At 41.0% G+C, this 24,220-nt stretch overlaps 2 protein-coding genes across 15 annotated transcripts in view; one reads left to right on the top strand and one right to left on the bottom strand.

Moving 5' to 3' along the window:
* The window catches only part of PPP6R3 (protein phosphatase 6 regulatory subunit 3), a 55,464-nt gene extending 43,405 nt beyond the window's left edge, over positions 1–12,059 (top strand). For 7 of the 10 annotated variants that reach the window (XM_082192135.1, XM_082192134.1, XM_082192132.1 and 4 more), the window contains 8 exons: positions 397–527; positions 1,223–1,341; positions 2,238–2,391; positions 3,259–3,362; positions 4,121–4,271; positions 8,015–8,032; positions 8,350–8,472; positions 10,589–12,059. In XM_082192135.1, coding sequence (XP_082048261.1) covers positions 397–527; positions 1,223–1,341; positions 2,238–2,391; positions 3,259–3,362; positions 4,121–4,271; positions 8,015–8,032; positions 8,350–8,472; positions 10,589–10,640 — 852 coding nt within the window. In that variant the 3' untranslated portion in view covers positions 10,641–12,059. The remainder of the gene's footprint in view (positions 1–396; positions 528–1,222; positions 1,342–2,237; positions 2,392–3,258; positions 3,363–4,120; positions 4,272–8,014; positions 8,033–8,349; positions 8,473–10,588) is intronic. The other 3 variants (XM_082192137.1, XM_082192140.1, XM_082192133.1) reach the window with 1 other exon arrangement.
* Positions 12,060–12,563: 504 nt separating this feature from the next.
* Positions 12,564–24,220, bottom strand: part of LOC309514794 (solute carrier family 9 member C1-like) — a 68,431-nt gene continuing 56,774 nt past the window's right edge. For 2 of the 5 annotated variants that reach the window (XM_082192055.1, XM_082192053.1), the window contains 2 exons: positions 17,734–17,919; positions 15,238–15,750 (listed from right to left, as the gene is read on the bottom strand). In XM_082192055.1, the coding sequence (XP_082048181.1) occupies positions 15,448–15,750; positions 17,734–17,919 (489 nt within the window). In that variant the 3' untranslated portion in view covers positions 15,238–15,447. The other 3 variants (XM_082192054.1, XM_082192057.1, XM_082192056.1) reach the window with 3 other exon arrangements.

Raw genomic sequence — 24,220 nt, forward strand, 5'->3', positions numbered from 1 at the left:
TTGAGTGAGACAGTGGTTGTCCATTTCTTTGGAAGGAGAGGTCATAGGAAGTCTCCAGCATGGCATAATCTACCAGTTTAAAGTGGTCAACTACCTATGAGCTGGTGATATTATGTTCTGAGAATTTTAATGCTAAATTTAAGGAACAACAGCAGAGTATTCTGATGCTATCTGAACTTTGCTTTAAACATGGAACAAAATACTTTCTACCAGAAGCCTATCTGTTCTTTACAGTTTGGGATCTGAATATTAATTGTGTTGGGTAGCACTTCAGAGTTGTTGCTTTTGTTTTTTAAAACATAACATACATCATGACTAGCCACCTAAATGTGATATTCAGTGTTCATGAGTGGTGAATTTAGTCTTTGTAATTTATTTGCTTTTTGTTATGTTTAGGGCAATATTGCTTTGTTTGAGGCGTGCTGTAAGGAGAGAATACAGCAGTTTGATGATGGTGGTTCCGATGAAGAAGATATCTGGGAAGAGAAGCATATTGCTTTTGCACCAGAATCTCAGAGAAGATCCAGGTAACTTTAAGATGGCAGGGAAGATGTTTTGCCTCTAATTAAATCTAATCTAAAAGCTAATATATTTACTTATTTCAGCACTGGTAAGCTTGTGCCAGGTGCTTTTAGGAAGAGTAATGCAAAGATGAATATATTACATTCCAGCAGTAATTGGGATGATATTCTTATCCCTACACTACTGTTGTCTTCATAAGATCGCACGTCTTCAGCTGGTTAAGTCAGGCTTGTGTCCTGATCCAAAGTGGGTCACAACAGGAGCACTACCACCATGAAAATATATGGTAAAAAATTAAGAAATAGGGCCTTGAATTCATGTTTGGGTTAAAAGTGGGTTCTGAGTCTGAGAAGGTCAAGGATACCTGAATTAGGTGATGCAAGTGACCTAATTCACATGTCACAGTAAACCATAATTAATGTTTTGTCAGAATGCAAAGATTGATCCAGTTTCATTTCTCCCCTCTAGCCAGCAACAGCCATGATCCCTGGCTTAGTGTTACATCCCAACTAGAGATTGTTTTGTTTGGTAGGAATTTTGCCATTAACAGTGGGAAAGTTTAGATTCTGTGGTTGTCTTTTGTGTCATCAAGGCAAAAAATGGCAAAAAAAAACAAACAAACCCAAACCCCTCTTGGGTGGTAGAAATAATATTTCTGTATGTGTCTGTTCTTCTTGTTTTGTTTTGTTTTGAAAAAAAGCTCAGGCAGTACAGACAGTGAGGAGAGTACAGATTCTGAAGAAGAGGATGGAACAAAGCAGGACTTGTTCGAGTCAAGCACCAATACAGAAGACAAGATGGAAGTAGATTTGAATGAGGGTAGGTAGTTTTTATGCCACTGCTTCTTGCTCACTTTAAGATACTGGAAGTGGAAATCTCAGACAAGCATAATTCTATTAAGCAAGGGCACTTCCAGACTGCCGTTATTTTCAAGTGAGATTCCTTCGCATACCAGTAAACTCTGCTTGTGCAATTAAAGTTTATTGGAGCCTGCTTCCCCAAAACATCAAACTTTTCGAAGTAAGAAAAGTGATAGGGTAATGCAATGGAAAGTGTGGGAATAACACATTCTTTGATGCAATGTCATCTTAACCTTCCCCCCAACAAACAAATCAGAGTGAATGCTCATTAAACAGCCAACATTGTCTAATTTCCCTGCAAGACAAATCAGGATGAATGATCAAAAAACAGGTTGTCCAGAAACACTCAAAAGTGAGACAGAACTCAGTGGTTAGAACGTCCCTTCTTTGTTTTGGGATAAATTGACCACATAAGCAATAGTATATCAAACACACGGTGGCAATTAAAATGCCAGTGTTGAGCACAGATGTGTGACTAAAGCTTTGGGGTTGAAACAAGGCAAGTCTGAATCAAAGCCTCAAATATTTGTTGAACCAGTTAAACCTTAGGATCATTCTGCCTTGCGATAAAGGAAACATTCAGACAAACCTTTGGAATAGGAAACATATTTTGGAGGACTGAGGGTTACTAGGATTGGAGAAATCCAAAATCCAGACGGTTTTGGAGTGGAATATTCTAATATTGTACTTTTGAAATCATATATGTTCCTTAATGAGGTGTGCATTGTTTTAAGTTGCCCAAGGAATTCCCAAATCTGTTTTAATCTAATATTTTAAGTCCTAGTCCTATGGCAGTTTTTTTGCTTTCTTAGTTTTTTGCTTTTTTAAAAATGATAAATGTATCAATCTTTCCAGCACCTAACTGGTCAGCTAACTTTGATGTTCCTATGGAAACAACACATGGTACGAATCTGGATTCTGTTGGGTCTGACGTTTGGAGCACAGAAGAGCCAATGCCAGCAAAAGAAACTGGCTGGGCCTCCTTTTCAGAGTTCACATCTTCACTAAGGTAGGAAAGTACTGTGTTGCTTCAGGTCTTGTGAATCAAATGGAATTTAAGTTTGAGTCAAAGCGCTGATACTCTTTTCATGAGCTAAGCTGAAAATTGAGGGAGTTCTGAGTCTGTGAGTGTAGGGATTTGGTTTTAAGGAGATCTTGAATTGAAAAGATTCACTCCCAGAGAGCCTTTTTAAAGCTGCAGGTTAATTTTATTACGGGAAGCCAAAATGTTTTTATGTATCTCTGAATTGACAGGAGAGCTATAGGGAGAACTGTGGGGTGGCCAAGGGGAGACATAAGTGCAGAAATGTTGTCTCCTCACCTGGTTCTACTTGTTCTGTTCTGACATTTGAGAATGGCTATAGAGTACTCAAGTCAGCAGCCCCAAAGCAAATATATGGGAAGTGAAAACATTTTCTTTTGTCAACCGCTCACCAAAAGGACAGAATTACTTTATTTTTGGTCGCAGCACCACCTGCAGTATCTTCTCCTCTGTAACATGGTGCTTTTTTCAGCTCTCCAGCTATTTCTATGTTTCTGTGATTGCAATATGTAGAAGTCAAATAATTTAGGTTCTCTGCTCACGTTGCAGTCTTTTCCCTTCATATCCTAATTACAACAGGGAGAGTTGAAATTATAAATGAATATTTAGCTTTCAAGTAGACACAAACTCATATTTCCATTTCCTTTTATTCCCTTTTGATTGCACATGAATGTTTTCTAGAACTCTCAAATTGTCAGCACAAAATGTTGAGGCATCTACTCACATGATGTAGAATGGGCAGACTGCTTCACCAATCTAAAATATAGTTCCAACATACTTATTTTGATAAACACTAAAAATGGAATTCATCAAAGCTTTCGTTTTCTTTCAAAGTCCAAAAGATTCCTTAAGAAGTAATTCACCCGTAGAGATGGAAACCAGCACAGAGCCCATGGATCCTCTGAGTGCAAATGTAGCACTTGCAACGCAACCAGAAGGTAAGAGCACTTAAATAATTCAGACACACATATGGCTGTATATGCATTTGATACTCCATTGTTTATCATTACTTGCACAAATCACAGTGAGCCTCTGGTTCATGTGTTTGCTCCTCCTGTGTGGCTGGAAGAATTTTGGGAGCTTTTAGTTGTAATTAACTGCTGATTGCCATATGCCTAGTTTAAACAAGCCAAGTTTGAAACAGACCAGTGTTAGTGTTAATCAGTTTATAATGCTAGCCAACAGGACAAATGGCAAATAACTGAAAGAAGTAAAAAAATAAATAGTAAAAATTACATCATCATCCCAGCTATGTGTGGAGGGAAAAGGCTCTGTGGCTTATGCACATCAGAATAAACTATGGTTTTTCATGATGTACAAACACATCAATTGTGTAAATAGGATAAGCATGTCTTGCTTTCTAAAATAAAGGAAATTGAAACTATGCCACTGAATGTCTTCCAAATTATATGACTGATGGATATATAAGAGGTATTAAAACCCTCTGATGTGGCTTCAAATGTGATTAGCTAGCTATTGTAAGTTATCCAAATTGCCAAATAGACTAGAAAATGGAGGTGGGGATGTTAATATAGAAAATTAAACACACTGTTATGCACCGTTTATTATCTAAACGGTTGTGTTTCTATTTTGTGATAATGAACAATTGTAAAAATGGCAAAAAATACATTGTTCCAGAATAAAAATCAGTATTAGCTCCTGAAGCCTTTTCAGCTGTTCAAATTTGTATTTACAGCTACAGGAAGCATTGCAATGGAGGCTGGTTCTGATGGAGAGGATGATGTAGAAAATGCAGACAAGGTGACTGAAACAGTAATGAATGGCAGTATGAAGGAGACCCTTAGCCTTACTGTAGATGCTAAAACTGAAACTGCTGTCTTCAAAAGGTAAGAGAACACTATGGCTTGATTCAGAGCATGGGTTTTGATCATTTTAATTTTTTTAATGTTGGCCTGACATGCCATCTTTCATTTTAAAAGCATTTAAAAACAAATCCATGGCAAAACAGGGAACTTCCTACAACAAAATTAAAGATTTTAAGTGTGATTTGATTGTAGCCACCAGGTGTAATCTTTTAGCATATACCTTTGTTTTGTGAATTTCAGTGACCAGATTTTTTGGGGGGAGGTTTTTTTTTGTTTTGTTTTATTTTTTTAGAAATTCTAAACTTCTGACATATTAGCTGCTGGATCCTGCATCTTCTATCTCTTAAATTTGTCTGTTGCTTTTTTATTTCTTATTTTTTCCCTAATGTTCTAATTATGTTGTAAGGCACAGCGAGCATTTTAAAAGAAAGAAAGGGCATACATTTACTAAATAAAATTTATCACTAACAAAGCCTGGTCACAGAATCCAGTTCCATATCTGAATTATTTGTTGCTTTAGAAAAAGGATACCACCACCATTTTAAAGTTGTGTGCAAATATTATGCATCTTAGTGGAACATAGAGTGACGGGGCTGACCCTAAAACACTTCCCAAAAATTGTTGTTCTTAAAATGGAACCCCCGCCGCACGGGGTTGACTAGTCTCCCAAGCTATCCTTGCTAGTTTGTCTTCTGGCCAGTACAGTTTTGTCCTTTAGCATATTCTCTTCTATCAAAATAAGCTGCTCATATTGGCAATTGCACTTTTAGTAGGTTTTCACTGGCAAAATCCTTTCATCCTGTTACACAGCCACTTTATTTTCCTTTATTGTTGGAGAAGGATGTCCAGATGCTAGAGCTTTCTCAGTGTTGGTGTCCAATCTGGTATGATCTCCCTTCTGAGGAACATGATGGTGTATTATTTGGTGCTGATTAAAGATGCACCTTTTTGCACAAGCTTTCTGTGGGGGCTTATTTACTGTTCTTGCTCATTGTTTATTTGAAGAGTTGGCTGAACCTGATGGCAGGGTGTGTGTGTTCATATAAATGTGTGTCAGATATAGGATGGGTTTATGAATGGTGAGATAGGTAAATAATTAACTACAATTTGTTCTTGAGGCAGGGCTTCTGAAAATTAAGCAAGCATTGTTCCTTTTGTGGAAGTGACCCCTCCTAGTTGCTTCTCTAAGACACAACACCTTTTTTTGGTGTTGCTCTACATTTCAAATTTGATTCAATTTTCTGACAGGAATTTTAGCACCATGACAACATTTTCAAACAATTACTTGGCTAAGTTCAAGTGCAGTGCAGGATTACCAAATAGGCAGAGTAGGCACTGGCTTAAGGGCCCCATGCTTTTTAGGGCCCCGTGACAGTGGATCAAAATAATACTGATTTGATCTAGAAAGAAAGTTACAATCAATCTTCCCTAGTTCAATGTCATCCCACTAGAGCATTCACATGACGGCCCCCCCAAGGTTTCAACTACCTAGGGACCTCCACAGGGTTTAATCTGGCACCGTTCAAGTGAGTACGATTTCCTTTTGAAGCAACACAGAGCAACATGGGTGCTTAGGCTTGAGAGCCTATACCTCCAGCTGTTTGAGGAATTTGACCTCCAGCACATCTCACCTTAGGGGGTGCACTTGCATCGCTTCTCAGTCCTTTTTGTGGCTTCCCCCACTCCTGCAGCTTGGCGGCTTTGGTGTGGCATTCACTTTCTTATGCAGGTGGGATAAGTGCTCAGAAAAAAAGGAAAGTGTCTCCTGCTGTCCTGAAGAACAGAAATTGACACCAAGATGACAAGGAGTGGATTAAGCTGTTCTATATGACCTCAGCATTCTCATCAAGTTAGCCACTAGTGGCACCAAGATCTCTTTGCTGTTTGGGTCACTGCCACTTCAGACCCTGTAAATATATGTGAATTATGATTTTCTTTCCCATTGTGGATCACTTTGTCGCCTATTCATCCACTTTAGATTGATATTTTGGGAGCTGCATCCATACTGTAGCTTGTTTGTGCTCCAAATGGCACCTGTTTTAGGAGGAAGAGTTGGTCACAATTAAGCCAAGGTCTAAAACCGTGGCTTAGTGTGGCATGTGGACTAGCTCAGTTTACTGGACCCCCCCTATCCATATGATAACTGACACATTCTCAAAGAACTCAAAAACTTAAACTAGACAGGACTTCCCTTACGAAATTTCTGCTGATGGTTCTTCAGCAAGACATGCTCTTCTGTACACTTGGTACTTCTGTGTGCATACTTCAACCCCACCCATCAAGGAGTATTGGACTGTCCATGAATGCTGCTTAAGGATGGGCTTGTCCTTTGGTTGTCCCCTTGAGAGTCGTTTGAGTCCTGGGGATGACTTTATGTCTGTCCTGTCCTGACTCTTTTCTTGGGGAAGGGATATAGCTCATTGGTAAAACACATGCTTTTGATGCAGAAGGTCTCAAGTTCAATCCCTGGCCGCTCTTCACAAGACTGGCAAAGCCCTTGTCCAAAACCCTGGGGAGAGGTTGCCGATCAGTGAAGACAGTACTCAGCTAGATGCGCCAGTGGTCTGACTCAGTATAAGGCAGTTTTATACATTCTTCCTTCTCTGTTTTAGCATTACATATTGGCTTCTATGTTCTAGTTCAAGGGTCAGCAAACTTGTTCAGCCGTGGGCCTCAGACCATGTGGTGGGCCGGACTATATTTTGGAGGAAAAAATGAACGAATTCCTATGCCCCACAAATAACCCAGAGATGCATTTTAAATAAAAGGACACATTCTACTCATGTAAAACCACGCTGATTCCCGGACTGTCCGCAGGCCGCATTTAGAATGTGATTGGGCCAGATTCGGCCCCCAGGCCTTAGTTTGCCCACCTGTGTAGTTTTACACTGTTTCTTTTAAAATTCAAAGGTTTGACTCTGTCAGGTTCACCATGTCTCAAACTGAGCTTTCTCTGTATGAAAGGGACAAAGTTTGCTTAATTTCCATAAGCCTTCCCTGAAGGGTAAGTTGTAGGAGCCCATGCCAGTCTGGATCCCCTTCATCCAACAATGATAAGGAACATTCAAGGTCAGTTGAATGTTCTTATATTCATGTTTGCATTAATCATGAATGCCATCTTGTTTTGCCATAAATCTGAATCTATAGCTGAATGTACAGTTGTGCAAATTAATGATTTGCTTAGCTAAGCTATTTATTTATATTCTGTCAGCATCCCACTTTGCTGCTGTTCTGTGTTCTGCTCTTTTATTTATTTAAGGGCTGCTTCATTATAGTATTTTGTACTAAAGTACAAATACCTGAAGATACATGGGTATATATTAAGTTATAAAGAGTGCACACGTGAGAATTACGCTTCTCCCCCCCCCCAAAAAAAAAGTGAGTGGGGACTGGGAAAGGATTTGATATCCACTTATATATTTTATCCTTTTTTTCAAAAGTTGTACTCTATTCTTTTCTTTTGGAAGCTGAGAACAATTTATTCTATACTGCTTATGTATCTGCTCACAAACAGTTTCTAATCTAGAATGAGCCCTAGTACAAACAAGTGGGTAGGGGAAGAAATATTGAGTCCAGATTGTACCACTTCAGACTGCAAGTTTGGGCTCACACTTTAGAAGACTCACATAATGAACCATGACTTTTTTGGCTGCTGCATAAATAGGGCTTAATCCAAAGGCTATTTTTTCTAGGAGTTTCTTAATGGTCTTTTTTTACATTCCTTTTCTGTTCTTTCCCCTCCTCCCCCTCACTTTTGGCTTCAGAGTGTTGAAATCCTATCGGTATGTAAAGGATAATGAATGTTTTTTTTCCCCTCCATTTTGGGCACCATGTACATTCTTTATTCCTCTTTTTACTACTCTGTAATCTTACATCCTGCATTTTTTCCAGTCCAGTTCCCTTTTAAGTGAACATAAACTGATGCCAATGATGAATGTGACCAGAATCCACAACCTTGTGCTTGTTTTCCATGTTTCAATCATATTTCTAAAATTCTACTTGCATGTGACCTCTGGACCCTTTCTACCTAAGCCTCCCACTAATGCATGATGATATCAAATGTTGAAGGCACAAATAAAACTGTAACCTGTTTCTTTAGTGAGGAAGGAAAATTGTCTACCTCGCAAGATGCTTCTTGTAAATACGTGGTGGTGGAGAACACAGAAGCTGCAGAAGAAAATCCTGTCACTCCGCAGCCTGCTAGCAGCAGTCTAGAACAGAGGTAGCTCTTTATTGCCATATTCCTTTCACAGTGTGGTTTCTTTTACCATTGGAATGAAGGATTTATTTAAGGATATGTATTCTGCCTTGCCAAAAAAACCAAAGGCAGCTTATTTGGTATCACACAAGCATTTCTAAAAATTAGTACCGTATCCAAAATTTTAAACCTAAAAGCAGCATAAGGCAATTATAATAAAGCACTATTACAGTGTTTTAAACAGTAAAAATTCAGACCATCCATTTCAACCAAAGGCAAATTGCAATAAAAATATATTTAAAAGCGGAGAAGGAAGAATATGTGGACCACAGTCCCAAGAACCTTATAGCTTTTATTTAACAATCGAAGAAAAACCTTTATGGATGAAAAACTGTTGTGTTGGGTGGAAGTAGTCATGTACTTGTACTCTACCTTTCAGAAGTCCATGATATATATGACAGATACAAAGAAGCAGAAACTGATACAGTGGTACCTCTAGATGTGAACGCGTTCCGGAGCCCCGTTCACATCTAGAAGCAAACATAGCCCGTGTCTGCGTGTCTCATGTTGCGGTGCTTCTGCACATGTGCGTGACGTCATTTTGAGTGTCTGCGCATGCGCAAGCGGCGAAACCCGGAAGTAACGCACTCCGTTACTTCCAGGTTGCCGTGGAGCACAACTCGAACGCGCTCATCCCGAAGCACATTCGACCCAAGGTATGATTGTAATGGTAGCTTTGAAAGATGCTGATTAAACTTCAGGTTAACATTCACTGAATCATGGTCTCTTCTCCACTCCTGTTCTTTTTATGGAAATGAGTGCTTTGTCTGGTTGGCACAGGAAGACTGGGAGAGACAAAAAGTTCTCCCCAAATTTCTGTTTTTTAATGGGAAAAACTCTCTTCTCCTTGGTGTCAACATTTCTGGGAGTTTTGTATCTCTGTTCATACCTGGAGGTTTGCAAAGAGCCCTCTGCCACTGCCTTCCTGGGGCCCTGTAACTAAGAGGGATGGGAAGGAGACAGATGCTGGTGCTATTCTCCAGACTCTGTTGAGATTTCTTCCTCCTGTCAGGGATGGGAGATACTCAAGAATTGGTTGCCTCCCCCCCCCCCAAGGTGTGTTAATGTGCTTTGAAAAAGGAATTGGCCACTCTCAAAGGATGAAGGTGAGCATGGCCCCAGGTCACAGCAGGGAAATGCCCCTGCTTGCCTTTCTCCTGCTTGCAAACATTTAAGCAGAAGCACTGTTTTGTGAGCACCCGTACTCAAATATTTGTAAGGCCCACATAAATGTAACTGAGTTGCCTCGGCCAACTCCTTTTGTCTTATAACATGACCATCTGAGCCTATAAGCAGGCCTAAAGGATGATTCCATTGATGTCTCTCTTACTGCTCCCCACTTTGGGCTGTATCCCTTGCTAGTGCTTCTCAGAGTAGACCCACTGAACTTAATGAACCTAAGGTAGGTCTATTAACTTCAGTGGCTTTGAGTAGGACTAAAGTTAAATACAACCCTTGTCTCATGTAAAGCTTCCTTAGAGCACTGCCAAAATATTTTCATTTCATAGTTTAGAGCAGAGCTTTCCCAACTTTTCATGTTGGTGGCAGTTTTTAGACATGCATCGTTTTGTAACCAGAGGTTAAACTAACCCCTTTCCAGCCCCAGTAGTAGTGCAGGAAGCGTTTGCATGACATACCTACACACTGCAACTAACGTGTTGTGACACAGTTTGGAAAGCTCTGGTTTGGAGTATCTGATGTGATCACCTTCCTTAAATTCCTACACCGGCTCTCAAATAGCTCTCTCAATAGCTTTCAAAAGTGGTTCCTCCCATTTTTCTGTTCTCATATTCCACAGTATTTCTTGAATCAAGTAATTCAGGATCGTGGTGCTAGAAAAGCAAAGTGTTACCCAGTGCTTTTTTTCTAGGGGAAAAAGAAGTGCCAGTACTCACTGCCCCGAAATGGCCATAGGAGGGATAGGCAAGTGTGCAAAAAGAGCTGCTTTGTACATGCTCAGGGAAAGAGGCAGCAGGGCTCCAAGCATCACAATTTTTATCTGTTTCCTCATTTTGCATTTTTAAATTAATATAAAGGTGCACTGTGTTAATACTTGGTTCCACATTTTTTAACTTCTTAGGACTGATCAACAAGCTCTTCTAGCAGAAGCATCCGTTAATGGCCCTGTATGATATGTGATATTGACTGCTGTTGGCTGAAGAATATGAACTGATATGCAAGGATTTATGTCTCTTGAGGATTTCATCTAGAGTAATTTTGGAGCCAGTCAATGCTGCACTAATTTCGCAAGGGATCAGGACCAGCAACATTTATATTCTAGATTTTAAGACATTGTACAGAAATTCATAAGTGTAAAAATTGCACATTGAGAAATACCAAGAAATTTTTGCGTATGTTTATAATTGTATTGTTCTAAATGATGGGTGGCCTGTGAAATAAGATCTTGCCACCCTAGTAACAAAAGTAGTGATACTATAGTTAAAATGGCTGTAAGAATAGTTTTATAAAAAAGTGAATACACAAATCTAATGTATTTGAGGCATAACTATTTGACAATTAGTGACCAAAGTATTTAGCAGTTTTCATAATATTTCACCCTAAAAATATCTGAAGTCCATGTTTCTTTCAGTTTGGCAAAGAATTGTTCATCTGCAGTGCCCTTTAAATGTTTTGGTTTTAGATTTTCAAAAATGATTTTAAAAGAATTTTGGTGTTCAACATTTTACAGCAGATTTTCAATTGGTAATTGTTTTCTGTATTGTTTAAACCAGATCAAAATGTAAGTCTATGGGTAGAGATTTTAAGTATTTATTGCTACAATTTAGTTGACAAATTGATGTTATTGTAAAGCCATACGTTCTGTTAAGTCTTTGTTTGCTTGAAACAATACCTTACAGGTGAAACACTAGAATATTTTTGAAGTGCACATGGCTTGTTGTGTATTTTAAGTGATTCACCTTTTTTAACCCATTCACCAAGATGTACTTTAAATTCAGAGCATTATAAAATTAAACATTTTTGGAACAATCTTCATATTTAAAACACTGTAATCCTTTTGACAAATCAACTAAATATAATGAAATGCCCATGCTGCTCATGTAATTACAGTTCATGTGTTTTAAAGGCATATCTTTGAAATATCAAAATTGGACACTTGAGCATGTTAATTGTTATACTTTCACTGTTTTGATCTGTGTGAAGTTTTTCATTTGTAAGTTTTAAACCAGTTTTTTTTCATAACTGGCTTGTGTATATATATATAGTGATTATGGAAACTAATTGTAATTTATAATTTTCTATGTCATAAAATTCCAACCGCCTTCTCAAACAAGCAATATAATGTATATTGCCACATTGTCTGGTGAAAGGGTTAAAGTACTTCACCTCTTGCACTTTTAGATGCAAATCCATTTTTATTTCTTTTCATAGAAAGTTAGTCATTTATTTTTACATCATTTGTTTTCCTGACCAGTATTTAAAAGCCAAAAGGATACTCTAAACAATGGCCAATGACTTATTTTAGAAAGTGTCCCAAGCTATGTGCCTAATACTACATTGCATACAGAAATAAAGACAAATGTATACTGGTACTTCATTTTATTCTTCCCTTATTTTTAGATTTTCAAAATGCAGTGTTCATGTAAAGTGTTCCCACCTGCATTTCAAATAAACATTTCGCTATATCGGAGGGATCTTCTACATCAAGTAGCAAAACAGGAAGCATGCTGCTGCTTACCTACTACAAAACAAAAGTGGATGCTGTCAGTTCCAGCTCACTGGTAGTTCCCATGTTCTATTTACAGTAGAAAGAGAGCAGTTTAAAACCAATGCTTTCATGCTCATAGCATCTTTGCTTTTTTCAAAGAAACTGGAATTCATTTGGTTATGAGTATTGGCACCTTGTATGCCACAGTGGATTTCTTCAACAAAGGTGTGGTGTATTCCCACTCTGCTAAATTGTTCTCCAACTTGTAAATGTTTGCAAAGTGAAAATGTTTACTAGTTGCAGCTGCATCCCCAGGTAATTACACCAAAGTTTTCAGGCGATAAACTTTGCGAAGTGACGAGCAGGATTAAGTATCTCCAAATTTTAATTTTAATTTCCCACTGAGTAGTAAGTGAACAGGCCCCTTTTTGCTATATAAAACATAAACAAAAACTTTTTCCATTTCAGTATGTTCCTTTCAAAGTGTTGGAGTAAGCTAGAATTGAATTCAGCTCATACTTTTCAGGATGCAAGTCTAAGGTAACAATCCTAAACTCAGTGGAATTTACTTTCAAATAAAGATTTATAGGATCAACAAAGTCCACTTAACGGATTACTTGGGATCTTTTTAGTGCATGTGTGCACAACAGAGAGATAACGTGTGCTAATGGTTTATCCTTCAGAGTTGATTAAAAGTATCTTTTTAAAATTAAATTACAGGATGCATCTTGTTAAAAAAAAGTTTCTTCTGTTAATTCATGACTACCGAATCCTGATGTACCTAAAAGGAGCACGCCTTCCCCCCTCCCATGGAGTGAGCATGGCTTCCTTTTGCTTTCATTCCACATGATATGTAGTGGCACGAAATACCTCCCTCTCTCAGAGAGATTGTTTACCTTCTGAAAACACTTTCAAGTGATGTATATTTTACTTTATTAACTCCTTTAAAAAGCAATCTGCTCCAAGGATATTTGTGGTGGTTGTAGACAATGTGACTTTGTAACTGTTCACGAGCCCAGCATCAGTGGCTGTAAACAGACCTGTGCATGTATCAAAAGGTAAAATAATTCTGAAAACAGTATCAATGGGCATTGTTATTGCTGTGTTCGTCTGAATTCTATTGAGGCATAAATTAGTTCAAAATTTATTACACAAATTACAACAGCTGAAATAAGATCAGATAAACTAAAAACAGTTTGAACAGTCTAGATTAGTGTGCATACATGGACAGTGCTGTTTTGCCAGCACTTGCGTCTAAGCCAAATTTTGTATAACTTTAAACCTTTCACAGAACAAAGGCTAACTAATAAAAAAAACCTGGCTCCATCAGCAAGCTGATATTTAACACTTGAGCTTGTTTCTCTACAAAACCTCATATCCTTGCTCTCTGATGCTGTAACATGACATGTGTTTCTCATTATTTTTTCCCTTGGGGGTTTTTTGAGCTTAAATATGTATACTCCTGTAAAAGAGAAAATTACATGGTCATATGTCTCAGCTACATTTTCCATACAGTATAATAAACATCTAATTTAATAAATGAATTATTACAATTACTAGATTACTAGACACTTGTTTATTTTCAGACTAGTCACCTGGTAGTGAAGTGAGATCCATCAGATTTAAGTAGGTGTGACTTTTTTTATATACCCAAATGAAAGATTTGAAACTGATCAATTATCACATTGTTGATAAACCAGGACCTTTTGAATCAGTCTCTCTTGTTTCCCCCCTACATATCTAAAACTCAAGGATGGAACATACTGCAGCTACTTATGTAGTTTTATCAGGAAAGCAGATGGTGGAATCAGAGACTTGTAGAGTTGAAAGGGACCCAAGGATCATCTAGTCCAGGGGTAGTCAACCTGGTCCCTACTGCCCACTACTGGGTGTTTCAGGATTCCAGGTGGGCGGTAGGGGGTTCTATGGCACATGTTACTGCAGCATTGGTGGGTGGTAAGGAAATTTTACCATCAATAAAGATGCGTTAGTGGGCAGTAGGTATAAAAAGGCTGACTACCTCTGATCTAGTCCAACCTATTCAGTTGATGGCAGTCTCATTTTATGGAAGGCTTCCTATTAACAGCCCAAAAAAGAGAACTGTGCTACACTAGCGGGCTTTAGATACTTTGGTCACTAAGAACCCAAAGAATATTTTGCATTATTCCACTTTATGAAATTTTTATGCCTGCATTTATACTGTGGAGTAAGTCACACTGAGTTCAGTGGGTCTTACTCCTAGGTACAGGAGTATAGAAGAGGGAAACTTGTGGCTGCCTAGATGATGTTGGACTCCCAACGCCTGTTAGACCCAGGTAGCACAGCTAATGCTCAGGGATAACAAGAGTTGCACTCCAGTGACACTGAGGGCACAGATTCATCATATAGCATTGCAGGCTCAATTATTTAAGTTTACACATCCTGCATTACAGAAACCTAGTATTTCAATTTTGCTAGTTGCCATTACAAATAAGCAATTGTCTTAGTAATTTAACACGCTGGTTTGAATTCCCTTTGCATAAGCAAGCACTGCAGTAGTTTACAGTTTGAATGCCTGCCTCCTAAATGTGGTATTTCATGTATTTATTATCTCAAATGAATTGTGTGTTAAATGTTGACATTGTGTCCAGAAAGTACCCTGCTCTGAATTAAACATTTCAACTTGCCTCTATCCCACTGTTCTTCTAACTAAAGGAATGAGCCTACATTAGCTTTGCAATGTACTCCCTGGTGTGCCTCTGCTGGTACACAAATGCATCTTGCTGCTGCCTTGCCCCTCCCTTTCTTTTCCGCCGAACTGCTCTTGCATGAGACTGCTGTATTAAAAATAATATCATATGCCCCTACAGGTATAGAAGGCAAGAAAGAAAAAGGGGAAGAACGGAAACAGGAGCCTTTCATGCAAGCAACTCCAAATCCTTATTTGGTTTGGAGCAACACTGAAGGTGTAAGAATCAAATTTGGTTTACATTTAATATACACTTATACTTACCAAATCAGAGTTTATTGTACTTGGACTGGAAAGATTCATTCCAAAAACATGTCCCAAGGCAGCTGTAAAGTTTAAAGGGCTTTAAAACTTGCGTGAATTTTGGGGAATTAGAAAAAACCCTATACAATATTAAAATACAGAACTTTTCAAATTTATCTTGTTTACATTCGCCTGTTATTTTAAATTTTCACTGGAAATTAAATCCCTGTAAGAAGACTTTAACTATCCTGTTTATTGTGGCTGAATCCAGTGTGTCCCATCTAGAATGGACATGCTTCTTTCATTCGTGAAAGGAACTGAGATCCAACAGAGGAGGCACGCTAGAGGGGGGGAGGCAATTCTGGCCAATTCCTCCTCCTATCACCCATGCAACTCCTATGATGAGTACTGCCAATTTTATGTCCTCCCTCCCTGCTCCATTCTCCCCTTCCAGCATGGCTGAGAGTTTGAGTTTCATACCAGGTCGCCGAGATGAATGATAGTGCCCGTCAGTGCTGCTTGAGGATGCTGCAGGGTTCTTTCGTGCTCCTTGCTCTGAACTTCGTACAACCAGCAGTTTTGTTGATGATGCAGTGCCTTGTACCTAGAATATTGCCATGGTAATCGTTATTTTTGAAATTAATTCATCTGAGCTTAATACAAAGATGGAACAACACCTCATCCAGGCATTTAATTTTAATAATACTCAATAAGGAGAGCCACAACTCACCCTCTCAACACACAAAATTATCAAGAGGCATGTTTGGGCTTAATATTTCCAAATACTTTCTTACTACATTTTCTCAAGACACAGTAGCATGATATCCCACCCTTGTACCCCCGACTCTCATGAATGATTTTATTATTTTTCCCCAATTAGGATTTTGGTCTAAAGCCTTTTTTGTACTTCTGTAAACCCTGAGTTTCCTCTGAATCTGCTAATGACTTCCTCTTGTGTGTGGATAAGTAAAATTTTTGTCACACAAGCTTCCCTGACTGATGCTATCCCTCCAGTTGCCAGGGAAAGGCACAGCAACAATCTTCTCATGGCTGTTCCTGGAAATAAAATGGCTGAGATGTGCTCAGCAGTCACAAACCAGAACTGAGGGGCATGACAGGAGAGAAGCCCTCAACTCAATAAATGACACATAACATCTCAGAAACAAATTCAAAAAATTTCCACTTTGAAATAGGCTTTGGCATTTTCACATCTATTAATTTCCCCAGCAGTAGAAAACCTGCATTAATAAAGGTGGAGAAGGTCTAGGGATTTTAATTTCGGGTGTGAAATGGTTTTTTCTTTTCTTACAAATTTTATTGTCTTCCAAGACAAATACATGTACAGCTGTTAATTTTTGTGTGCAATAGTTTTCAAGTTGTGGGGTCCAGATGTTTTCCCTTCAGGAAATACCACTGCTGTGTTTTAGAGACAAGGTGTCGCTGTGGTCTAAACAACTCAGCCTCTTGGGCTTGCTGATCAGAAGGTCAGTGGTTTGAATCCCCGTGACAGGGTGAGCCCCCGTTGCTCGGTCCCTGCTCCTGCCCACCTAGCAGCTCAAAAGCACGCCAAAAAGTGCAAGTTGATAAATAGGTACCGCTCCGGCGGGAAGGTAAACAGCATTTCCGTGCACTGCTCTGGTTCGCCAGATGCGGCTTAGTCATGCTGGCCACATGACCTGGAAAACTGTCTGCGGACAAACGCCGGCTCCCTCGGCCAGTAAAGTGAGATGAGCACTGCAACCCCAGAGTCATTTGTGACTGGACTTAACTGTCAGGGGTCCTTTACCTTTGCCTTATATTTTAGAAAATCACAGAAAACATTATGCCCCCAATCTAACTATGTTTACAACAGCATGCATTTTTGCATGCAGATTCAAACCCTAGAACACACTACAAAGTAGCTGTGGCTACTATCAAGTGGCAGGAAGCACATTTCTATGTACCAGAAACAGCTAAGGATGCGGTTGCAGAAACTTGCTTACCTGCATGCTGTTAATGTTGCAATGAGAGGCAATCTATGGATTGTGGTTTAACACATGTTGTGAACATTCATTCAAAGATATCCATGATATAACTGATAACAGTGACACAAGTTCCTTATCCAAGCTGTTTTCTAAATTGGTGTGTGTGTTCCAGTTACAGATGGGTAGCCGTGTTGGTCTGCCATAGTCAAAATAAAAAAATTCCTTCCTGTAGCACCTTAAAGACCAACTAAGTTAGTTCTTGGTATAAGCTTTCGTGTGCATGCACACTTCTTCAGATACACGGTATCTGTGTATCTGAAGAAGTGTGCATGCACACGAAAGCTTATACCAAGAACTAACTTAGTTGGTCTTTAAGGTGCTACAGGAAGGAATTTTTTTATTTTGGTGTGTGTGTGTTTGTTTATTTATTAATTTTATTTATTTCATTCCGTACAAGCCAACAACTGTCCCAATGTAACACTAAAATAGAACAGCTCTGGTGACCATTTTGTTTTGTTTTAAAAAATACTTGGAAACACCAAAGACTACTCTTTTCCTCTTTTTTCCCCTCTTTCCAGTTCTGAAGATATACTATGAATTAGTTAGAGGGCAAACATCCTTACCTGATGGCAGGTTTTAGGTAAAAGAAATGGCGCATAGTAACGCTGCCCTAGTTGACAATCTAGAACAGTTCCGTGTACAAGAATGACCTCATCCATACTCCCATCAAAAATGTCACATTTGGTGTGGTTTGGTACATCCAGCAAATAAATATTAGAAAGCTGCACACACATCTTGTAATTCCAGTCCTACAATGAAAAGTCATATGATACAGTTTCTGCAGTTGTTTATAGAAGTTGAAATATGATATGAGTATAGTGGATTAAACTTTAAATAGCTCAAAGAAAATCAGTCTAGTATTGGTAAGTCTATATTTACATTTTATTTAGTGGTGCTGTTAGGCTTTCTGTTTTATACTGTTGCATATGACAATATGACTTGGTAAATGGAGGTATGTGTACTTACCTTCATTATTTCCTTGGCCTGTTCGCTAAGCAAGTAAATTATGTAAAAGATTGCGCACCATAAGCAGTTAGTTTTTAAGTTAATAGTTTTGAATGTATTCTACTTAGTTATCCCCTCATTATACTTTTATTAAAAAGGTAAAGGTAAAGGACCCCTGATAGTTAAGTCCAGTCACAGACGACTGAAGAATGATTTGAGTATATGGGGACCTTGCACTCCGTGGATCAGGTATGAATTACACCTAAAGCCTATTTCTTCCTTACAGATTATAAAGGTAAAGAGACCCCTGACCATTAGGTCCAGTCGTGACCACCTCTAGGGTTGCGGCGCTCATCTCTCTTTATTGGCCGAGGGAGCCGGCGTACAGCTTCCGGGTCATGTGGCCAGCATGACTAAGCCGCTTCTAGCGAACCAGAGCAGCGCACGGAAACACCGTTTACCTTCCCACCAGAGCGGTACCTATTTATCTACTTGCACTTTGACTTGCTTTCGAACTGCTAGGTTGGCAGGAGCAGGGACCAAGCAACGGGAGCTCACCCCGTCGTGGGGATTTGAACCGCCGACCTTCTGATCGGCGAGTCCTAGGCTCTGTTGTTTAACCCACAATGCCACCCGTGTCCCTTGTTTACAGATTATATCCTACCCCAATTCTTAGTGGATTGCGTAGGCGCAGCTTATAGTTAAAACTATGGAACTTGCTCGCACAGGAGGCAGTGATGTCCAGCAACTTGGAAGACTTTAAAGGGGGGGTTGGCAGATTCACGAGAGGAGGCTACTTGCGGCTACTAGCCATGATGACTAGGTTCTGTCTCAAGAGACAGAATTGCAGGTGGGCAAGAGTGTTGTCGCTCTCATGCCCTGCTTTTGGGCTTCCCTGGAGAAGAGGAGGTTATATAAAAGGATGTCACATAGAGGAGGGAGAAAGGTTGTTTTCTGCTGCTCCAGAGAAGCAGACACGGAGCAATGGATCCAAACTACAAGAAAGAAGATTCCATCTAAACATTAGGAAGAACTTCCTGAGAGTAAGAGCTGTTCGACAGTGGAATTTGCTGCCAAGGAGTGTGGTGGAGTCTCCTACTTTGGAGGTCTTTAAGCAGAGGCTTGACAACCATATGTCAGGAGTGCTCTGATGGTGTTTCCTGCTTGGCAGGGGGTTGGACTCGATGGCCCTTGTGGTCTCTTCCAACTCTATGATTCTATGATTCTACGACTCTGGGGTTGCGGCGCTCATCTTGCTTTAAAGGCCCTGGGAGTGGGCATTTGTCTGCAGCCAGTTTTTCCAAGTCATGTGGCCAGCTTGACTAAGCCGCTTCTGTCACAACGGAACAGCAAAACCAGAGCAGTGCATGGAAACGCTGTTTACCTTTATCTACTTGCACTTTTTGGCGTGCTTTCGAACTACTAGGTTGGCAGGAGCTGGGAACAAGCAACGGAAGCTCACCCCGTCGTGGGGATTCAAACTGCCTACATTCTGATTGGCAAACCCAAGAGGCTCAGTGGTTTAGACCACTTTTATTAACAAAGTTTATTTTTTATTTTTTTAATTGATATTTATTGAAAAAAGAATTTTTTAAAAAAAATTACAAAAAAAGACAAAAACAGAAAAAGAAAAAGAAAAAATAAAACCATCATTTTCAAATTCTCCACTTTCATTACCTTCTTTCCATGACCTCCTCCTCCTCCCATCTCTTGTATCTTGATTAATAATTGTCACAGCAAATCCTTTCCATTATTCATAATATTCTGTCATTACATTACCTTACTCTATTTTCATCTTATCTTATAAAAAAACTTAAAACTTAAGACTTAAATCTTATTTTTACCAGCTTCTCATAACCATTACCTTTTTACCTAATTCTTTAAACATTTTTACAAGAGCCAAGTAATTTCATTTCAACATTTTTCCAACGTTCATAAAACATTTCTAATGTTCTTAGTTTGCACCAGGCGTCCTATTGGGAAGACCCAGTTTTCTGAGTGCATGTTCTGGAAGTTGGGCAATAGGGGCAGTACAGGATTCCTTTTGGTGTACCAACCTCCCCGCTGCACCAAGGATTCCCTGCCCGAGCTGCTTCAGGTCGTGGCGGATGTTCTCCTGGAGACACCTAGTTTGGTTGTCCTAGGGGATTTTAACATCCATGCCGACACGACCTTACAAGGGGCCGCTCGGGACTTCGTGGAAAGCATGGCCTCCATGGGGCTGTCCCTGAATAAGTCTGGCCCAACCCATAGCCACGGGCATGCCTTAGACCTGGTGTTCACCTCTATGGATGTTGGTGATCTGACACTAAGTAAAAGCGAAACCAAAGAAGTGCCATGGTCAGATCACTTCCTGGTGCAACTGGACTTCTCTGCAACCCATCCCCTCTGCAGGGAGGTGGGACCAATTCGGATGGTCCGCCCCCGCCACTTAATGGATCCAAATGGTTTCCAGAGAGTGGTAGGGGATGCTTTATCCCATGTTGATGGCCTTTCAGCCGATTCCCTGGTGGCCCGCTGGAATGTGGAGTTAACCAGGGCTATCGACTGTTTGGCTCTGAAGCGCCCTCTCCGATTGCATGGAGCCCGGACAGCCCCGTGGTTTTCCACGGATCTGAGGGCAATGAAACAATCATTGAGACGGCTAGAGCACCGGTGGCGGATAACTCATTCCAAATCTGACCGGACACAGGTTAGAGCTCAATGTCGAGCCTACCAAGTGGCGATAGCGACGGCGGAGAAGACTTTCTTCGCCGCCTCTATTGCATCTGCAGAAAACAGCAGCAGGAGACTTTTTCAGGTGGTTCACAATTTAGCGGAACCACCTGCGAAATCTGGGCCCAGTACGGGCCACATGATCTCCTGCAATGATTTTGCAAAGTTTTTTGCAGATAAAATCGCTCAGATTCGGGAAGAAGTAGACTCCACCGTGGGAGCAGGGCCAGGGCGGGAGAGTGCTAGAGTCCTGTCTAGTCAAGTTGTGTGGGATCAATTCCAATCTGTTACCTCCGAGGATGTGGACAGGCTGCTTGGACGAGTGAAGCCAACCACCTGTCTCCTGGATCCTTGCCCATCCTGGCTTATAAAAGCTAGCCGGGAAGGACTGAGCGATGGGCTTCGTGGGGTGGTGAATGCTTCCCTCCGTGAGGGAGCCTTCCCAGACCCGCTGAAAGAGGCGGTTATTAAACTGCTTCTTAAAAAACCATCTTTAGATGCGGCCACGATGGCCAATTATCGCCCAGTCTCAAATCTTCCATTCTTGGGCAAGGTGATTGAGCAAGTGGTTGCTGAACAACTCCAGGCACACCTGGAAGAAGTGGACCATTTGGATCCCTTCCAGTCGGGATTCAGGCCTCATCATGGGACTGAAACTGCCTTGGTCACACTGGCTGATGATCTCCGGCGGGCTAGGGACAAAGGTGAGAGCTGTTTCCTAGTTCTGCTGGATCTCTCAGCGGCGTTTGATACCATCGACCATAACATCCTTCTGGACCGTCTTGAGGGGCTGGGAGCTGGGGGCACTGTCGTACAGTGGTTCCGCTCCTTCCTCCTGGGCCGTGTTCAGAAAGTGGTGGGGGGGGTGAGTGTTCAGACCCTTGGGCTCTCACTTGTGGGGTGCATCAGGGTTCTGTCCTCTCCCCCATGCTTTTCAACATTTACATGCAGCCACTGGGAGAGATCATCAGGAGGTTTGGGCTGGGTGTTCATCAGTATGCGGATGATACCCAGCTCTACCTCTCTTTTAAATCAGAACCAGTGAAGGCGGTGAAGGTCCTGTGTGAGTGCCTGGAGGCGGTTGGAGGATGGATGGCGGCTAACAGATTGAGGTTGAATCCTGACAAGACAGAAGTACTGTTTTTGGGGGACAGGAGGCAAGCAGGTGTGGAGGATTCCCTGGTCCTGAATGGGGTAACTGTGCCCCTGAAGGACCAGGTGCGCAGCCTGGGAGTCATTTTGGACTCACAGCTGTCCATGGAGGCACAGGTCAAATCTGTATCCAGGGCAGCTGTTTACCAGCTCCATCTGGTACGTAGGCTGAGACCCTATCTGCCTGCAGACTGTCTCGCCAGAGTGGTGCATGCTCTGGTTATCTCCCGCTTGGACTATTGCAATGCGCTCTACGTGGGGCTACCTTTCAAGGTGACCCGGAAACTACAACTAATCCAGAATGCGGCAGCTAGACTGGTGACTGGGAGTGGCCGCCGGGACTGTATAACACCGGTCTTGAAAGACCTACATTGGCTCCCAGTATGTTTCCAAGCACGATTCAAAGTGTTGGTGCTGACCTTTAAAGCCCTAAACAGCCTCAGTCCAGTATATCTGAAGGAGCGTCTCCACCCCCATCGTTCTGCCCGGACACTGAGGTCCAGCTCCGAGGGCCTTCTGGCGGTTCCCTAACTGCGAGAGGCCAAGTTACAGGGAACCAGGCAGAGGGCCTTCTCGGTAGTGGCGCCCGCCCTGTGGAACGCCCTCCCATCAGATGTCAAAGCGATAAACAACTACCTGACATTCAGAAGACATCTCAAGGCAGCCCTGTTCAGGGAAGTTTTTAATATGTGACATTTTAGTGTATTTTTCATCTTTGTTGGAAGCCGCCCAGAGTGGCTGGGGAAACCCAGCCAGATGGGCGGGGTACAAATAATAAATAATGATGATGATGATGATAAAGAGAATAAAAACAATCCGATCTTCTTCCAGCGTCCTCTCCCCCTGGTCCCGGGATTGTCAGTCCTTTTTATCCCATTAGTCTGGCACATTAACCTGGTGATATTATATCCGAGGCCTTCAAATCTCTTCCATGTCCCTTCCGCAGCTCATCTTCATATTTTCCTTTCACTCGTGGGAACTCCAGCTTGGTAGTGTTTTTGACCCTTTTCAACAAATCAGCCTCTTTCCCATAGTCCAGACTGGACTCCATGTGGTATTTTAAGACATGTTTCAAATTCCCTCCAAAATTGGAAGTCCCAACAGCTCCAAACCTCTGACGGCCCATTGCCAGACTCGGAAAGTCCAAACATCCCTGCATAGGGGGGGGTCAGTCCAACCCCCCATTTCCAAATCAATCCAAACTTTGTCTTTCCAAATCTGGTTTTTTTCAAGTTCATTTGTCAAATCCAAAGGCTCATTTTCCTGCTGGGCCAAAAGTCTCTGGCGCCCAAGATTCTGCAACATCCTCTTCTCTCATCTGCTCTGTCAGGACACACTCCTGTTTTAGTTCCTGGGTGGGCTCCATATAATTTCCCACTACCTGTTCAAATGTTCTGGCCGCGTTAGTCATCAAATCCGTCTTCTGACTTAACTGATCCAATAGGGCATTTATTTTACAGAAAGCACCCAACAGTGCTTCTGAAAACATTGTCCTACAAGGTCACAAGTCCTTTCCCACGGTTGTAATCTGTGGCAGCTGCAAGCTCCCTAAAATTGGTTACAGTTTCACAGTCCCCCTCTAGGGGGAAAACTTCTGGTTGTTCTTTCTTTTAAGGACAATAGCAACTAAGTTTCTTTTTTAAAGATATTTTGTCAATATTTGTTCCTTTAAAATGCGAAAGGAAACAGTGGAATCACAATGTTACTCTTCTTTTAACTATCTGTCAAAAACATTTGTCTCTGGTCAATGAGCTTCAAAACGTCAATTCTGAAACCACGCTCCAGGGTCAGGACGGTGGAAAGTTACTTTACTTTAAACTAACTTCTGCAGGTTTAAACAGTCCAAAAAAAGATCCCCCTTCTTCTCCTGCTACCAAAGGGGGGTTCAACGATTTTAAATGGTGAAAACTGATCCTTTAAAAGTGATTTTCTAAGCTCTAGTGTACGTTATCTTTGCTTTCTTCTGACTACAAGGAAATGGAAGGCTGACTTCCTGTTCAGACCTTCCCGTTTCAGTACCAAATTAAGGTGAATTTTTAAGTCCGATTCCTTTCTAATCTCCAGTTCTTATTTGCAGACCAATTGTTCAATGTTTAAGTACTCACGGGTGATTATTTTAATGCCAAATTGTCCCAGGAAAAAGGCAGCGCTCTCCGGCAACAGCTATGTGGCTTCGCTCCACGGAAAAAGCAATTGACTCACAGCACTGCGCCTCTTCCCCCTCTTCGCTTCGGAGCC

The sequence above is a fragment of the Podarcis vaucheri genome (genome assembly GCF_965113315.1).
Source record: "Podarcis vaucheri genome assembly, chromosome: 1".
Taxonomy (NCBI): Eukaryota; Metazoa; Chordata; class Lepidosauria; order Squamata; family Lacertidae; genus Podarcis; species Podarcis vaucheri.